Source organism: Heliangelus exortis, chromosome 18 (genome assembly GCF_036169615.1).
Source record: "Heliangelus exortis chromosome 18, bHelExo1.hap1, whole genome shotgun sequence".
Classification (NCBI taxonomy): Eukaryota; Metazoa; Chordata; class Aves; order Apodiformes; family Trochilidae; genus Heliangelus; species Heliangelus exortis.
Genome location: NC_092439.1, coordinates 11,784,835 through 11,797,151, shown reverse-complemented (window position 1 = coordinate 11,797,151; position 12,317 = coordinate 11,784,835). Strand labels below are relative to the sequence as shown.

The 12,317-nt window shown below is 39.5% G+C and overlaps 2 protein-coding genes across 2 annotated transcripts in view; one reads left to right on the top strand and one right to left on the bottom strand.

The window, feature by feature from the left end:
- The window catches only part of SERGEF (secretion regulating guanine nucleotide exchange factor), a 124,489-nt gene extending 112,257 nt beyond the window's left edge, over nt 1-12,232 (top strand). The window contains exon 11 of the mRNA XM_071761665.1: nt 10,263-12,232. Within this exon, the coding sequence (XP_071617766.1) occupies nt 10,263-10,429 (167 nt within the window). The 3' untranslated portion in view covers nt 10,430-12,232. The remainder of the gene's footprint in view (nt 1-10,262) is intronic.
- KCNC1 (potassium voltage-gated channel subfamily C member 1) overlaps nt 3,105-12,317 on the bottom strand; it is a 114,876-nt gene continuing 105,663 nt past the window's right edge. Inside the window, exon 4 of the mRNA XM_071761661.1 lies at nt 3,105-5,174. Within this exon, the coding sequence (XP_071617762.1) occupies nt 4,993-5,174 (182 nt within the window). The 3' untranslated portion in view covers nt 3,105-4,992. The remainder of the gene's footprint in view (nt 5,175-12,317) is intronic.

Genomic DNA, 12,317 nt, shown 5'->3' with positions numbered 1-12,317 from the left:
ACAAAGGCAGCACGTGGCTGTAGTCATCCAGTGCACTGATTACAGTCTTTAATCTTTCTGTATCAAAGAAAGAGAGCTTTAAAATGCTGATAGTAACAAATTAAAAAAGGCTCTAATTTGGGGAAGGATAGTATTTTTAGGTCTTTGAGTGTTTTGGGAACACGAGTCACTTTTGCAAAGGTGATTGGACACTTAAGTTCTTATTCTTGCTTTGCCTGTTCCTGGGTAGATTTAAGAATCCTCCAGAATCAAGAGAATGACATTTTGGTTCACTCATGAATTGATACAACTTTGTTAGTATGTGATATTGAAGAGTAAAGACCTCTTGGCTGTACTGTACAAGGAGTATTTTCATCATGGGTATTCAGCAGGCTTTAGGTTATCACAAGACCTTTGAAGCAGAGTCAGAGAAAAGCAGTTTTAAGTTAGAGACATCTCTACATGGTCTGACTGAATTGTTTTCATATTTGTTCCTTCTGTTTTCCAGTAGTTTTAAAAAATAAATTCAGCTTCTCTCATATTGATATTGCAGGTTACTAAGTAGTTTTTACAGTATTTATTTGTTTGAATGTTATATATATATAGTCATGTGGGCATCTGTGCATATCAGGTATTGATTTTTTTTTTTTCTTTCTGCAAACTGAGGCTTGTTGTTCCACCAGAAGTTTAGGTCAATTTGGGTTTAATCTTTTACATTATTTCCTCAGTAATCCTATCCATAATTTAATCTTTTATGCTATTACTTTTTCTTTGGGAGTAAGGATGAATATTTCTCACAGTGTGAAATATGGCCCTATTTTCTAACTAGTTCTTTTCTGTCTAGTTTTCTGCCTGGGCTGCTTTCAATAGCTGCTTCTGCTCTTGTGATCAGCTTAGTGCCAACTCTAAGATGAAGAAAGTGGCTTTCTGCATGGGCACAGGAAAGAGCAGCAAGTCCACTGTGTGAGGGAGGCACCATATTTCCAGTGTTTCTTCCTCCAAAGCAAGGAGAACACAGCTCTTAAATTCTTAATTTGCTCTATTAGAGAGATTTGGGTGAGTGGGTGGGTTGGTTTTTTTTTCTTTGGGTTTCTTCTTTTTTAATTCTGAAGAATTTTTTGTTATCCCAGGTCTCTGGTGGATATCACCCTTTCAGAAAAGTGCCAGATATTGCTGTCTTGATTCCAGCTGGTTTTCTCTTCTCCCTGAGGTTATGCAGAGGATCAGATGGGTTTAGTGCCAAACAGCATCTCGGGGACCCAGCTTGCTTTGTCCGTTCTGCTCCTCTCACCTTCTGGAGCTGGCACAGTGCCTCTGAATCCCTCTGCCCATCAGCTGTTCTTCTTGTCACTCTGCCAAAGACTGATTTTACATCCCAACCTCAGATTCCTGCACCTGGTCTATGAATGCTGTTTTCACTTCAGCTGTTTTGTCAGGATCCAGAAAAATTTACTAGAGCAGAAACTTTAAGAAAATACCTCTGCAGTATTAATTGCAGGAGGTTTTAAACTCTTTTGTGGTTGCCTTCTTCCAAGGACTGACTTGATACATTCCCTCGACTCAAGGAGCTGTTCCCAGTTCAGAATTTAGGCACATCTTACACAGATGGAGGCAAAGTGTCCCCAAAATGAACCATCTGCAGCAGAGATGTTGTTTGCCTTTCCTAATCAGAACAACTAAAATGGTGCCACTTTGCACTCAATGTCATCTCAAATTCTCTCTGCCTTTTTTCCCCAGTCTTGCTCACTTCTAGGGAAGATTAGGCAGGACTGATGTAAAGAGCAAGTGCTCAAGCTTCTGACCTGCAGAGGAGGCTGAAGGTGGAAACGTGGAGAAGCTGTGCTGCAGCAGGGTTATTCCCTGGCTCAATGGCCTGAGTTTGTAAAAGTTGTGTTTGCACACCCATGGGTACTCCACTGCACTTCAGGACTATGGTTGCTTGAAATGCTTGGGTATTGTCAGCTCTGTATTGAAACTCCCCCATTTTTATTTTTATTTTAACAAGGATTATGGGTTTGTAATAGCTTAGTGAATAAAAGATAACAGAGTGAAATTTGCTTATACTGATATAAAACAGTAAAAGTTGTGCTGTGCTTTACATCGTGCTCAGAATCTCTGTTGTGCACCAGAAAAGCAAGTATGTCAAAATCTGTCTTTATCTAAGCAAAGCAGTCTTTGCTTTTAACAGGTACTGATAGCAGAACTATTCCACTGCTAAATATCAACAAGCAATTCATCCAGACTTCTCTCAGCAGTCATGTCTGATTTTGAACTGATGTTTGGAGAAAGAGACCTAATCCTGCCTTGTGGGCACATCTGGTTTTGAAGCTGTCTGCTTTAATTCTCTTCCTGGCTGTTCTTAATTCTTGTGGTATTATGCTTAGCTTTTAATTATGCCTGACAAAGTCTATCCTCCCACTACTTCTTTTGTATTCATTGATTGCCTATTTTTTTCCAAAATGCTTACTAAAGAAGAGCTGGAACACTTGGGTTCTGCTTTACAGTAGACTCTGAAAACCCTCTTTGAAATCAGAGAAATGGATTAGTCATGTAGATGGGACTGAGGGTGCAGTTTGTGGTGGTATTTGCAGCTTGTTTGGGGGTTATTTTTTTTTAAAGTGTTTTTCTTCAATATTCAGCTGCTGGTTTACCTGCAAAGAAAGTTAACACAAGCCCTGCAGAGCCAACTTCAGGTAACAACATTGTGTTTCCTATGCCCCTTTGAGGAGTTGTGGCTTGGCTTTGGTGCTCATGCTTGAAGTAAATCTCTTCAAGGTCTGTGTTTGAAGCCTAAATCACGGGATTTTTTAAATTTTTGCTTGCTTTCATCTGTTGTCACAGCTCTGCCAGCCATCTTCCTGTTTTCTTTGCAAGGAGTGCCATGACTTCACAGAACTGTCTTAGGTAGAGGAAAGCTGCTTTGAAGTGGCAGCAATGTTAACCTGGGGGTCTTACCAAGGCCTTGACTCTTGGCTCTGTTCCTGGGCACTCTACTGACCCAGTTACTGTTGGATCTGAGTTTATCTTGAGTTACCCCATCTAGACCCAAACACAATGGCAACTCTGAGGATCCTTGTGACAAGTGGCAGAAGAACTGAGGCAGAAGACAGACAGGCAGATGACCCATAGGAGTTTTATTAGCTGTGTGCTTGCACTACAGTACAGTGTGGTATAGGCACACCTGAACCAGACACAAGTAGATTAACTCAAGTACAACAGTTGCAGCACAGAGGAAATGTAATCTGCAAATCTTGCCCAGAAGGGAGGGTTAGTTCATCCTGAACTCTCTCCAACTACAGCTATGCTATAGCTTGTTTTAAGCCAGGTATTTTTAAGTTCTCATGGGTACACATGCACTATAGTGCAGTCGCTGTTGAAACTGCACTGTGACACTTGCAGGGGAACCAAATAGTCTTAGGCTAAAATTGCAACTTCAAACTTTGAAAAGGCATCCTAACACTGTCACTGCTGAGTTGTAGCTGCTTTTTTTTTTTTCTGAAGGCAATGTTTGCATAGCTGTGGGAAAATCTACTAGTTTGAAACTGGGTGACCACTTGTTTCCTTGACTTTTCTCTTTGTATTTCTAACACTTTGGCTTATGACTTCTGGACTTGTATGACTTCACTTGTTAAGCATGGGAAAAAAGCCCTCATTTCTTTAATATCAACAAGCAGGTTTTTTAGACTTCACACAACAGTAATGCACATTCATATCATGTGTCATGAAATTTGACCAAAATGCAGCTTTGCAATTGTTAAGGGAAAATAAAGGAGAAAAGTCCAAACCAAAGCCCATTTAAACACAAAGCTGTTGAACAGATGATGTCCATATTGAAGGTTTACACATTTCACTTGGTTCTGAGTTAAAGAACTGTGTTCTGCAGAAAAGGACACCTTCAGAAACATCCCCAGAACAAAACACTTTTTGTTTAGTGCAAACAGCCCTTCAGGGGAAGAGAACATCAGTCAGATAAGAAGAAATTGTAGGTAATACAGAACATTTTACTTTTTGTATTTTTTATGGGCTGACCAAGACTGGCAGCCTTATGTAGCCTGTTCTGCATGATCACCTTGAAACTACATACTTGTAAATAGACCAGCGTGTGTTCCAGAGATTTGCTGTATAAAACATTCTAAGGACCAAAGCTTTTCCAATATATTCTTTTCCAACCTCTCTTTTCTTTCTTGAGGGCAGAGTTCCTAAGAGCCCAGTGAGTTCTGGTATCTCTGACTTTGGTCAATGAAGTTGGAGGAAGCACCATTTCACCCGTGTGCTGCTGCTCATCTTGCTGTCTGAACCTTCTGCTCTATGATTTGCTTAGTGCTGTGAAAGCTACATGTAGCACTGTAATGCAGCCTGAAGGGTTTGTCAGGTTCTTGCTTCTGCTTCTCAACTTTTATCATCTGTTACTTTTTCTAGGCCTGTGCTGAAGGTGGCCTTCAATGCTAGGTCTTGGATGTAATCTCTTAGGTCAGAATGAACTGCAACTGTCCCCTCCTTTTCTTTGTGTAATTATTTCCATCACTTTAAAGTGTGTGTGAATTTGAAATGGCAGTGCTTTACTTGCACCCAGAGCAGGGGGGTACAAATGCCCACAGTTCCATCTGGTCCCATGGGATGCTTGAAGGACTCCCACCATTCTAGATTTGCTTTTGACATGCTGCTCCAGCCATTTCATTTTGCATGGATGACCTTTTACTAAACATCTAGTATAAGGTATTTTCTGCATGTTCTGCTTCACATCACACAGAGGGTCGTGAGTCTGCAGTCTCTGGCTCTGTGATGGGATCAGGATTTGTCAAATTCTAGTCACACAAAGTTAAAGCACTGTGACACATTTAATGCCTGTCATTCTGAGAGGCAGAGGTGCAAGTTCTGAATGAGTGTCACTCTTTGCCATGCCTGGTATTCTGGTGGTGCAGATATTAGTGCCACATTCAGAACCTCAAGACAAATCTCTCCATTAACTAATTTCAGCCAGATGTTTTGGTCCTCTACTTAAGAGAGCAAAATTTAAAGATTTTCTTGTCTTCTACAGGTGTAAAAAAAAGCATCTTTAATGCTTAATCTTCTCTGCACTGCAGCTGCTTCATGTATGATATAATCCTCATGTATTGTCAGTGGACCAGACATATTCAGTCTTGCACAAATTCGTGAGCCCAGGTTTTGTTCTGTATTGAGTTGGAGATGTTTTCCTGTTGGGAAGGAATTGACATGTTTGATTAAAACCAAAAGGAAAACCTTGTGCAGCACCCATGAGCTTTAGTCAGAATAAGTCATTTGAGTTTCCCCTGTGGAGAGAGAAATGTGACCAGTTAATCCTTACAATTTCTTTCTCTCCTTGCTACCTAGAGACAGCAAAGCAAACTTTTCCCTCTCACAGGACTTCAGTTTTGCCACAGAAGCTGTAAAGGTGCAGCAGCCCAAGAAATCTTGTTTCAAGTATGTTGATTTTAAATCCTAGGATATAGTTCAGTGAGTTTCCTCCTTGTGTTCCTGTTCCTTTTTGGGGGACAATGCATAACTTGAAAAGGAAAAAATAAAATCTGTGATAAACTGGCCTGAACAGTAACCTAAAGAGTGGCTTCTCTGATGTAACATGGAACGATTATTTTAAATAGATGCATATTAATTTGTGTGGTGAGCTGTTCAGCTCCTGCTTTGAAGTGCCCTGTGAGAACAGAACAAAATTTCTGTCATCATTGTATGTTAGCAAGACAGCACTATCTTCAGTGAACTTGTCTGGTGCATAAAACAGCACACAGGAAAATGCACAGCATATCTGTATGAAACTGCTCAGGTTTGGTTTTTTGGTGGTGTCTTTTTTGGGTTTTTTTGTAGGTGCCATTCTTACCATACCTTTCCCTACTTCTCTGCACGACTTCTTGTTGGACTCCCTCCTCATGTACATTTTTCAGACTGTGCCAGGTGTGCTACACTGCCTTTCACTGAGTGCTTGGAAATTTTGTTACCATAAATGTGATCCTTTCCCCTTCCCATTTTGTAGCTCTCAGCTATGCATATGCTGTGGAATGAGCATGGAAAAGAATAGGTGTGCTCTACACCTTCTGTTTGGCATTTGGGGGGGGGATAGATGGTGGTATTGAAGGAGAAAGTGGAAATGAGACTACAAAATAATTTTGAAGGAGATGTGTAGCCTTCTTGCTCCATTTTCCAGTACTCCACATACCACTGTGGCTCTCTGAGCCATACGAGGCATCCTGTATCCTCCAGCTGATTTTCTGACTCTTCAATAGTTAGTTGTATGTTGTAACTGGATATTTTGACAGCTGGCCTTGGGGCCATGACCCAGTTTGAAGTCCCTGCTGTATTACACAGTATGCAAGCACAGGCATAGGGAAGGTCTGACTAACAAGACACTGCTTCTGCTGTGAAAAAATAATAACTCACTTAAGATATTAGCTTAGGACACCAAGTCAGGAAAGCCCATGTTCTTCAGGCTTCATGTATTTGTTATGAGTGGCTGTTTGAGGCTATTTGGAGTTGTTCTTTCCAGGTACCAGGATGAGCCACAGAGATGTGATCAGCTGGTTTTTCACTGGTAAAAAGCCACTGCTGGTGTGGTCTGTGTCTGCTGCCTGGGGAGAGCTGCAAGGGGTGTAAACTGGGAGCAGGATAGGTTGTTGACTGCAGGCTGACTTGGAAATCAGCATTTCTTTGGCACTATGACTTTGTATTTAATGTCAAAAATGTGTAGTTTTTATTCAGTTTAATCAAATATATGTTTCCCAGGTTCTGGTCCTGAACTACTCCAGCAGCAACTGGGTGGGCTGCCTGGAGCATAGGACAGCTTGGCCCTTGAAAATGTGCCTATCAGTGTGGCAATAATTGGAATAATTGGAACCCTTTTTCTTATATTTTATAATAGCAAATCTTTTGTGCTAATGAAAGAATTAATGTTAACAAAAATTTAGTGGCACGTTTCCTTTCTTTACATGACACCCTGGATTGCTGAGGTACTGCAAACAGGAACACTTAGTCACTAGTGCTTTACAACTCCTTGTGACAAGTATGGTGTAAATTTCCTGTGCCATGCTACATTGTTCCTTGTGAGGTTTTGAATGCTTTCAGAGTCAAGGGGGGATGACTGAGACACTTGAATTTTGTTTGTGGTTCAGCTTTGATATAATTTAAAAGTAATTTGACTTGATGATCTGTTTTCTGTTGTAACTTCATCTATAACCATCTATTGAGTAGCACTTGTTTAAGGCTAAGAAAAAAATTCAGGTATTGTGGAGCATTGCTAAGAACACAGAGCCTAGACAAGAAAGCTGTGCTAAAAGATTTTAACAGATACAGATATGTGAAGCTGTCTGATGAATAGCTTGGCTTTAACATAACTGGATTGTCTTTAAAGTCAACTTCTGTTTGTGTGGCTGGGAGAGGAGAGACAGAAAAGACACAAGGTTTTAAAGATTTCAATGATAAGCCCTCAGGGCACAGGGTGGTTTAGAAGCAGGGGATGTGTGGCCTGAAATGAGGCTGCAATGATTTTTGTAGCTTCCTTGTTTCCAGTTTTTCGTAGGCTGATTGTAAGGTGTGATTTCTCATAACCTGTTCTCAGCTGTTTAAATGCTATGCCTAGGCTAAGGCAGTCACTTGGTGTCCCTCTAAAGTGACCAGAGCAAGATAGGTTTGATTTGTGACACCAGTGTTTGGATAAGATGAATTTGCTGTTGGGGAGCTGTAGATGACTCCCATTGGCTCTTGAGGAAAACTAAAGGATAACAATCTATAGCTCTGCTGCTTGATTTTTAGGTGACTGAGAAGTGCAAAGAATCTCACCAACAGCATTTGATTTGCTGACATTGACTCTGAAAAACACAGAACTCAGCAGTTCAGAGCAACTCTAAATCCTCCACTTTACCCAGAATCCTGTCACCAATCCAGTGTGCTGCAGCTTTATTTTACCTAGAAATAGTTTTTTCCAGTGTAACCAGCCTGAGGATTGCAGTTATCACTTCAGTTAACTTGAAAAAAGCCTAGATAATTACTGCAAATAGAAAGAGGGCAGTGGCCATTCTTGTTTTGTCTGACCAACACAGATTTAAAGCCTTTTTTTTCTCCATACTTGTAGTATATCTAACGTTTGGGAAAAAAGCCACTTTAGTCTTACTCTAGACTTTCATTAGTATGACCCTCAGCTCAAATAAAATTCCCTTGGGATTATTCTGTGTTACCATGTGAATTCAGTGGTTTAATTTGTACTTTGGGTATTTATGTTTTAAAAGAGAAAAGATATATTATACTGTTTCATTTAACCAGTGACATGGAGCAACTCTCCCTTCTCACTTCACCAAACACAAAGCACTTGGTTTAAGAACATGCCACAAAGCTTGTTGTGAATCGAGGTAGCAATTTGTTGCTTTATTAATGCACATCATTCTATGGTCTTTCACCCTGGCACTGGCTTAAAATTTGAATTTTATCATGAAAGCATCATGAAAGGGTAGGGCTGCTGAGGCTGTATTGAAGGTTTTTTTTATCCACATAAACTATGAAGAGAAACAAAAAGAAAACAAGTGGGAAAATAAGTGGAGGCAATGTGGGGGAAGGGAAGAGAATTGAGATTTGCCCTTTGTCCGGAGGCCAGTCATTAGTTCACCTTAATAAAGGTCTTCCTTAACTCTGCAGCTATTCCTTCTATGCCATTTTTTAAAAATAGGTACTTGATTATCTTAAGTCTTCATTGACTTCAATTTCTGTGGCAGTAATTCACATTTTTTTTCCCCTGAATAATTGCACTGTGATGTGTCTTTAGTCTCAGCTTCTGATGTTTTTTTTTTTCCTGCTTCTTAATATTTACTTTTTTTTTTTTAAAATAGTGCCTTACACAAACCAAAAAAATTTCCTGTTAACCTCTTAGATGTTCTGATCTGTTGATGTTTAAGTAGGATATGCTGTACATTTGCTTTTTGGGACTTTTCTGCAGAGGATATATGTGCATTTGTGATACAGGCTGTGCTGGCAGTGTTGTGCATCCATGGCTGGGAGAAAATCTGGTGCCTTCTAAGCAGGGAGTCCCAGAAGTGCTGGATGAGGTGGAGGTATCAAGCCTGCCCTAATGTTCTAGTGGCATTTTGCTGTGTTCCATTGCTTTAAAGATTGTCAAGAAAATAAAAGGTTATTATTTAATTACATCTGACTTTATCAATGTTTACATTTAAATACAGGAGAGGAGAATTTTAATCATATGTAAAGGAAATGGACAACAGTGAAATGTTCCTGGATTTAGAGGAGTGAAAGATGGTCCTGTTAGTTTTGCAATAATCTATTTCTGAATTTGAAAAATGAAAATTATTCTTACAACCACGATTTGGATTGGATTCTGTGAATTTTGGCAATTTTCTTCTCACTATTTGGACTCCAGAATGGTGCTTCATGCTGCTAATACCTGCTGCTTTTCAACAATAACAATGGCATCAGAAACATAATTATATTGCAGGATGGGTTTCTCTTTTATTACAGAAATTCACAGGCACCAGTCTGTGACAGCCAAATGAAGAAAAGAAAACAGGGAAGAAATATCTCTTGTGGTTCAGAATTAGAGGGTTTTTTGGTGTCTTTTTATTATTCCAGCTGTTTGTAGAACAAAATTTACATATTGTGCTTCAAGTAAGGGTACTGTGAGGTAATTGTAATACATAGATCATTATTTAGGATATAAAAGAGTAGATATTACAAAAATAAATAATAATGAGGGAAAATAAGGATAATAAAAGCAGTGAAATGATGCCAAAGCAAGCAGAAGAGGCAGGCTGATGAAGAGTAAGGCAAGTTGTCAGAGTCTTCTGTTTAAAGGAAAAAAGGTGGTATGTGAGCCTGAAACTAGAAATGAAATATAATTTGGCTGCTTTGTGAGTCTGTGTTCCTCAGTCCTACAGATCATGCTGTGAATAATTAAACTCACTGGGCTTGGTTTGTGATGGTTTTGTTTACTAGAGGTAAATTTAAAGAGAGAGATTCCACATAATTTCAGGGAAGGTTCTTAAAATGTGGAGAGATTTCTGTGGGCTCTATGTAAGTACTGAACTTCAGATGTCTTTGTTATTTTAATTTGTCTTTTGTTGTTAAAAACTTGGAACATGATCATTCTGTTTTATTTACATTTTGAAGAGAAGTAGAACGTTTTTTCCCCCACCTTAGCAGAAATTCTTAGAAACTAATTAGGAGATGATGTGACAAAACTGTTCCCCAGAATTAACCAAAGCTGCTGATGGTTTTGTGGTCTTTATTCTAAATGTTGTATCCTCTTTTTCTAGGTAGCTGGTGCCTCTCTTGGGGATGGAATGAACATGGGATGTGTGGTGATGGCACAGAAGCAAATGTTCATGTCCCAAAGCCAGTCAGAGCTCTTGGTTACACAAAATGGATCCTAATTGGATGTGGGGCAGGACACTCCATGGCTCTTTGTCAAGCTGCACATTAGACTCAGGACACCTCAAATGGCAGCATCATGGGTGTGGATGGACATCTTTGGACTGAGTAGCTCAGAAGTGCTTCAAGGAGTGTCCATGATTGTCCACAGTAGTTGGAAAGTGCAGAAGTTTTTTCTGAGACTTGAAAGAACAAGTATGCATCAAGCTATAATATTTTTTAAAAAACTTTCATGGGTCTTATCAAAGGAATTGACTTTCATATCTGAGATGGAATGACTGACATTTTGCCTTTATGCAATAGTGTTGAATAAATACTGACTACTTGTTTTTCTGAGAAGCCTTTGAGGAAGAACCCGACTACTTAATTGCTTGTCATGAGTGCATGAATTCCTACTGAAGAAATGATCTGAGAAGATGGAGACATTGGGCCCTTTCTGATCTTTTATTACTGTGTCTTTACGTCAAGATGGGCATAAGTTGTGCCTGCCAACTTCTGCTGGAGTTGTGAGCTTCCAGCATCTCAGAAAATCCACATTGCTATATCTTGATTAAACTGTGAAAGGCTGATATTTCTGAGGAATGATCTTCTGTGCCAAACATAATTTTATTATAGAATTACAGGGAAGCAGATCTGCATGATTTATCATTAACTTGCAAACCAAACCTGAAGCTTCTGAAGCTCCTACTTAGGGAAGAAAATCTCCTAGGAGCTCATGGAAACAGTAGAAAAGTTCTTGTTAAAGGGCACGAGTCAGATGTAGCTGTTGAAGACAGTTTGGTAAGACACAGCTCCTGTGTATCCAGTTTACTTCGAATTAAAATCCAAGCAGACAGTTTTTACAAGTTCTCTAGCTTGAAAGGCAGACCAGAATGCTCCTGGTAATTTCAGGTTAGTTCTCATCTGTTTTGCAGCCCAGCTGAGTTACTGTTCAGAGCATGCCCACAGTACTTGTTCCAGGTGAGTGCTTTGCAGAGAACGTAGGCCTAACATTTATTTTGGTAGGAGAAATGAAAAAGTGTAAATTATCTTCAGATATTATTAGCTACCTCTGTTGAGCAGAATTTTGGAATCTATTTATAAAGCTGTTTTTCACTCAAATACAGTGGGTGCTATTAAACTGGATGTTTACCACCCACAATAGTTACATTTGCTGTGGTATTTCGTGTCTATAAAGCTCTAAATGTAGAGAATATAACTGTGTGCTAAATGCACCTTTTAATGAGACCTACTGGTGCTAAACAGTGGTTTAATTTTTAAAGCAGGAGTGCCAGAGAAGCAGCCTTAGAGAACTACAAAATACTCAGAGAAGGGCTCGTAGGAAGTGCAAAAAGACTTTCTAATGATCTGTCAGATAACGTAAGTGGGAAGGAATTCAGGTGGTAGTATGGGTTGTGAGGGTTTGTTTCCTCCTTAGCTTTACAGCAGTTACACTTCATAGCCTCATTTTCAAAGGCATTTTATTTTTCTATTTGTTGAATGAGAAACTTGAACAGAGTATGCAGCTGATTATAGCAACCATATTACAGATGCTGAAAGAACTTTTAAGAATAAACAAATGGATCCTATGCAAGAAGTGCAGAATTGAGACTTCTCTTGTTAAGTGTTTTTTTAATTCATGTGCAGGTTTTGGTTCTTCATGGCAATATACTGTTCCAGGCTGCAACCTTTTGTGCTTTTACTTATCTGAGCTGCTATTTATTGACTACTCAGTGCTATTTTCTGGGTACCACAGCTTCTCTGTTACATGCACTGAACAGTTTCCTGTACTATTTCAGGGAGTTCTGTCTGAAGTTTCCACCTTTGTTTCCTTCAAAATCTATATACAAATAAATGTGTTATCTTGTTTCAGTAATCATACCCTCTAAATAATTCTGTTCCTTGGTTAAGCACAGCTGCTGTGTGTGCCCTGTGACATACTGGACTGAGCCCATTTTGAC